The sequence below is a fragment of the Suillus plorans genome (assembly GCF_016647745.1).
Source record: "Suillus plorans strain S12 chromosome Unknown HD556scaffold_28, whole genome shotgun sequence".
Lineage (NCBI taxonomy): Eukaryota > Fungi > Basidiomycota > Agaricomycetes > Boletales > Suillaceae > Suillus > Suillus plorans.
Window position 1 is genome coordinate 1 of NW_024537412.1, and position 4,723 is coordinate 4,723.

At 46.3% G+C, this 4,723-nt stretch overlaps 2 protein-coding genes across 2 annotated transcripts; one reads left to right on the forward strand and one right to left on the reverse strand.

Annotated features, from left to right (window-relative positions):
• Nucleotides 1–726: 726 nt before the first annotated feature.
• On the reverse strand, nucleotides 727–1,878 carry HD556DRAFT_1308302 (uncharacterized protein; the record flags this gene model as incomplete). The annotated part of the gene is made up of 6 exons (XM_041300122.1): nucleotides 727–856; nucleotides 1,029–1,119; nucleotides 1,179–1,200; nucleotides 1,261–1,365; nucleotides 1,421–1,620; nucleotides 1,842–1,878. The coding sequence occupies 6 exons, from the start codon at nucleotides 1,876–1,878 to the stop codon at nucleotides 727–729; spliced, it is 585 nt and encodes a 194-aa protein (XP_041160126.1).
• Nucleotides 1,879–2,247: 369 nt separating this feature from the next.
• Nucleotides 2,248–4,104, forward strand: HD556DRAFT_1476129 (uncharacterized protein; the record flags this gene model as incomplete). Its single annotated transcript, XM_041308534.1, has 10 exons — nucleotides 2,248–2,310; nucleotides 2,335–2,369; nucleotides 2,428–2,533; nucleotides 2,586–2,660; nucleotides 2,708–2,848; nucleotides 3,133–3,145; nucleotides 3,386–3,511; nucleotides 3,542–3,873; nucleotides 3,902–3,964; nucleotides 4,045–4,104. 10 exons carry the CDS (start codon nucleotides 2,248–2,250, stop codon nucleotides 4,102–4,104), a joined length of 1,014 nt encoding a protein of 337 aa, XP_041160127.1.
• Nucleotides 4,105–4,723: the final 619 nt, after the last annotated feature.

Sequence of the window (4,723 nt, forward strand, 5' to 3'; positions counted from 1 at the left end):
TCCATAGCACCCAGCCGTTGAGAATTTCAAGGTGTGTCACGGTACCGAAGGCTTTGAAAGCGGAAAGGAGACCAACTGGGTGTAACGGAAAATCAGAGATATACTAAGTGATAACAATATTAGTGGGAGGTCATCTAAGGGCTGTAGCAGAGGATTTGTTGTTTCATTCTTGAAGTCCGATGGCGCGATCCATAATGCAAGATTGGTGGTACCACTGCACAGGGAAATGATCTCTGCAGCTGTACTCAGAAGTACATCGCCCTCGATACACAATGATTTCACTGCCCCTCGAGCGAAGTCACAGTGACGGGACCGAATATAAAGTGATGAAAGAAAGGAGATAGCAATGCTTTCACTTGACAGAACAATTTTTCGGTAAAGTAGTCTTTCGATCCTACAGCAGTATTCAGTATCATTGTGCTCTGCCTCAACCCTTCGGAATTGCTCACCAGTAATGCACCCTCCGTGAAACAAACAAGAACGAGTAAGCTTGCTGCATGCAATCAATAGCAAGAGTGATGATCTCTCTCTCAAGTTCGATGGGAAGCGCTGGCACTGGCATGAAGGGTTTGAACACTCGGCCAGTGTGGCGGTGCAGCGGCTGCAACCCAAGTCGCGCCGAGCCGAAGTTCATTCACTATATTATTGCCTGAGATTACTTAATTTTGTCAAACCAACTTACTATTCTGCTCGCCTGGTCACGAAGCTATGCTCCATTCGTCGATTTCATTCCTGCGTATTGATTGCGCAGTCCTGGACCGCGCAAAGCAGGATATGGAGTGCATAGAGGTAGCCTGTGCTAGGTACAGCAGGGCATTTGGCACTGGACTGGTAATCAATCCGCGCAAATCGTAGCCTGAGAAATTCAATTACGTTTCTTCAACAGTACTAATTCAAGTTAAACTAAACCAACGGTGGCCTAGTGAGTGATGAAAGGAGATCTTGCGTGAAATGCTTTCCATCGAGCTTGAATATACATCGTGATAGTATAGGTTTACAACAGAAGGTATCATAAATGATAAGTTTACTTGGCACTGCCCTCCAGAACGCGATAAATCTTGGACAGCACCTCTGTTTGCCTGTCAATGGCAGCTTCGAGGCGTTTCGCAACATTAAGTACTGAGGTTTCATGAGTCATGCTTCTATTCAATTTAAAGGCCTTTCCCAGCTTCCTACACTTTGGCACTTCAAGTGCTGGTGCTACATTCAATATAGCCATTAACAACTGATGTGAAAAACGAAATGATGAGTCCAGCTCACCGTGGGGTCAGACTCAGAGGCTGTCTTTGACCTCTTGCGCTTCAGGGGCCAAATTTCCGAGTCACCGCTACGGCCTCCAACTTGTGTGTTCGAACTATCGACATCCTGGAACAATAACCATTAGAATCGAGTGTATAATATCTTGAGGTGGCCACTGTACCTTTTCAAGTCCCTGGTGTTCGGATACATCTGCAAGTGCATCTGCGTGCAAGTGCAGGTTCAACTTTCGTGCGACGGTAGCACCCGCAGCTGTATACAGGGGCGCCTTGGCCATGCGCTTGGCCACCGAGGCACGGCTCAAAGTCATGGCTATGTGGAGTGCTGGATGTCGTAGTGTCGCCTTCACACAACTCCTCAAATCTAGCAATTATGAGGAGAGCTTCAGCGTCGGCCAAGCCAGATGGGTGTGAGTCCGAGTCAGTACTGGTATAGGACATGGCGAAATGTGGTTATCCAGGCTCTTGTGATGGAAATGTGAATCAGGTCGATCGTTTCATTTCTCCACTCCCTAGTTTAAACATATTTTGAGAACCGTATTTCATATCAATGATAGATCTAACTAGTAATCTGGTTCCACTCACTAGCGTAAGTAAGATTAGGTGGTACCGGCCGGATCATGTTACAATTGACGAGGAGCTTGGAGCCGTCAAGCACTTTAGACTGTCCTGTAAGGAGTTATAAAAATTTTCAATATTACATAGAAACAACCCTGGAGTGCGGCGGAGCTTCGTGACGTCAAGTTAGAGTTGCATTTTACCCTGAAATATTGTCCCTAGATATCAGCATCAATGAACACGGTGCCGAACATGAGACTTTGAGCCATTGTTGGCTAGCTTCAGATCTGTTTGGCAACGACGGTGGGAGCATCAGATTCCAAGATTTGTTACAATGCGGACCAAAAGGATTTCTGTAACGGGGCATGGGTCTAAGTCCTGAAAACATGACATGATACAAATACCCTTACACTTGACGGAGTAAGCAAGAAACATGTCATCTGACTACAACGCTCATAATAACTCTCACCCTTCTGACTTCAATGATGGGGCTGAGGTGATCTTAACGGACTAACTTCAGGTTGGAGGACCGCTCAGGGAGGTCTACTCCAGAAAGTCATATCGGATGCCATGGGTGTGGCCATGGCCAAAGTGTCCCTGCGTATTCCTGTAGATGCTATCAGTGGAATTTCGGACAGTTCAAATCCGAACCTTCATCTCCAGACAATGAGGAGGCATTTCAGCTCGCAGATGAGTTTCGAGCGGAACAACCAGAGCTAGTATGTGTCTGTAGATTATAGGCGGCCATTGTAACAGCTCTAATTTCAACAGTTGGAAGCTCAAGGTGGCAATCACAACAATGCTGATGCACCTCGTTCAAAGCGAAAGTGGTCTGAAGATGATGGGGTGAGTACCCAGCTCAATTTTTCGACTGACACACTCACTTTGGCCAGGGCGTGACTAACATGGGGGCAACATCAGTACCTATTGTTGAGCTTCCGCCTAAAAAACGTACGAAGGTTGAAAGAAAATTCGAGTCATTTGAAGGGGAATTGCTAGCCAAGATGGCGGCCGTCATGCAGGAAGTCGTGGGAGTGCGTGATGCTGTCAGTAGGATCGGAACAATCGTTGATAGGCAGCAGAGTTCTTCTTGAAGTCTGTAACGCTATTGAGAACCATGGGATGTAACTTGTTGTATTAACTCTTCATACCAGTGTAATAACAAACAGTATCGTCCTTGATGATTGCTGAGCAGTGCTGCCTACTAGTAAAGGTTCAACATCACAAACATTGAGATCACGTGACAATTTGCTTAGCCAACCTACCTGTGATCTTGCTTCGATTTTTGATTTGCACCGTGACCACGATGCACTCTTAGTGCCGCGTTTCAAGTGAGTACTCATTGTTTGAAACAGACCATTTGTAATGTTCACTACTTTGATTATTCTCATACTGCAACGCACGACAGATTTTATCCAGAAATGCATCGGTCGCACATCAGCTTGTTAATTAACTGGTGCGTGACGTTGCAACACTACTCGATATGCGATCTGTCCAACCTCGAGCCATAGCGTATGTGTCTGCTCAGGTACAGACTATTTAACTCAATATTTGTGTACTTTGCTGATTAGAGGGCCCAGCATTGTCAAACTCAGGATCTTGGCGCATTGTTGATGACGAATTCAACAATCAAGAATTTTATCACAACATCATTGACTATCTGGAGCTTCCTCCAACGCCAGAAGCAGCGAAAGAAAGTCGATGATCTCTTACTTTGGTGGAATCAGTAAGTAGCTTTCGCGTCTTTACACTGCCTTTGATTGAGTCACAGCGGGAATTGATCAAGACATGTCTTGCACCCAAGCACGAATCTGCTGATTGGATGAACAAGTTCTTGGACCGTCTCTGGCTCATTCATGAGCCTGTTCTTTCTGCTACTATCGTCGCCTTTGTTGATCAGATGCTGAGCACCACTATTCCTGCCTTCTCGGACTCCTTGCGCCTCACAACCTTCACCCTTGGGACGAAGACTTCCCGCATAGACAAAGTTAGGACATCTCCAAGGACTGCTAATGATGTCGCCATGATGGTTTGGGGAATATCATTCATTCCCAACCATGTATCTGACATAACTCTCTGTAAAGCAGCGCAACCCCAAAATTGTTCAATCTGTTCGCCTGGGCAAAGGTCTTGCAACAGCCTTCATGCCGGTGAGTCGCTTGGACTCGACATAGCCGCATAAGTAACAATATAATGAATTATCATCGACTCGAGCTTACCCTATCATCAGATTCCTGGTTTACAGACTTTCATTTCGGGATATAATTCACTACACGCTCAGTTCCCGTGAGGTACGAGCAGTCCAAGCTAGGTGCTGCGAATTTCACAAATCAAGTCTGCTGGAAACGGCGTCTGACGTTAGTCTCGAATTCTCCCCCAACACCTCTGATCATTAAATTTCACCCCATTCAAGCGTGTCGTTCACTGATACAATGGAAGATCCGCCAATTCTTCGACTAGTCATACATGTACGGGCAGCCCCAGAAAAGTCCGTGTGGTGTTACATCGTGTATAGTAAGTGTGTCCAATATGTGCAGCCGCTAAACCTCATTCTCAGCCTCTTCATGCGTATGACCGAACATTCGTAAGTCAACGCAGAATTTTATAGTTGCCGGCTCACCTGGAAGCGCTAACGCGCACCTCTAAGTCCCAGCAGATATTCCAACTCTTGCATCTCCAGCTCAAACATCCGGCGTTCCCTAGCGATCCAAAGGACCATCATCGCGCGCGCTTCATCTGTCCAGGCCGGAGGCAGAGGGTAGGGTTGAAACGGTAAGTGGGGTTGTAGATTTGTTGGTGCACACGCGGATTCGCGCAGTGTCCCATCTCACATACATCATTTCCTTCAGATATGTTAGAATTTTAATTGCTGAATGAGTCGCTACTTACGATTTGCCTTTCAGTCAACG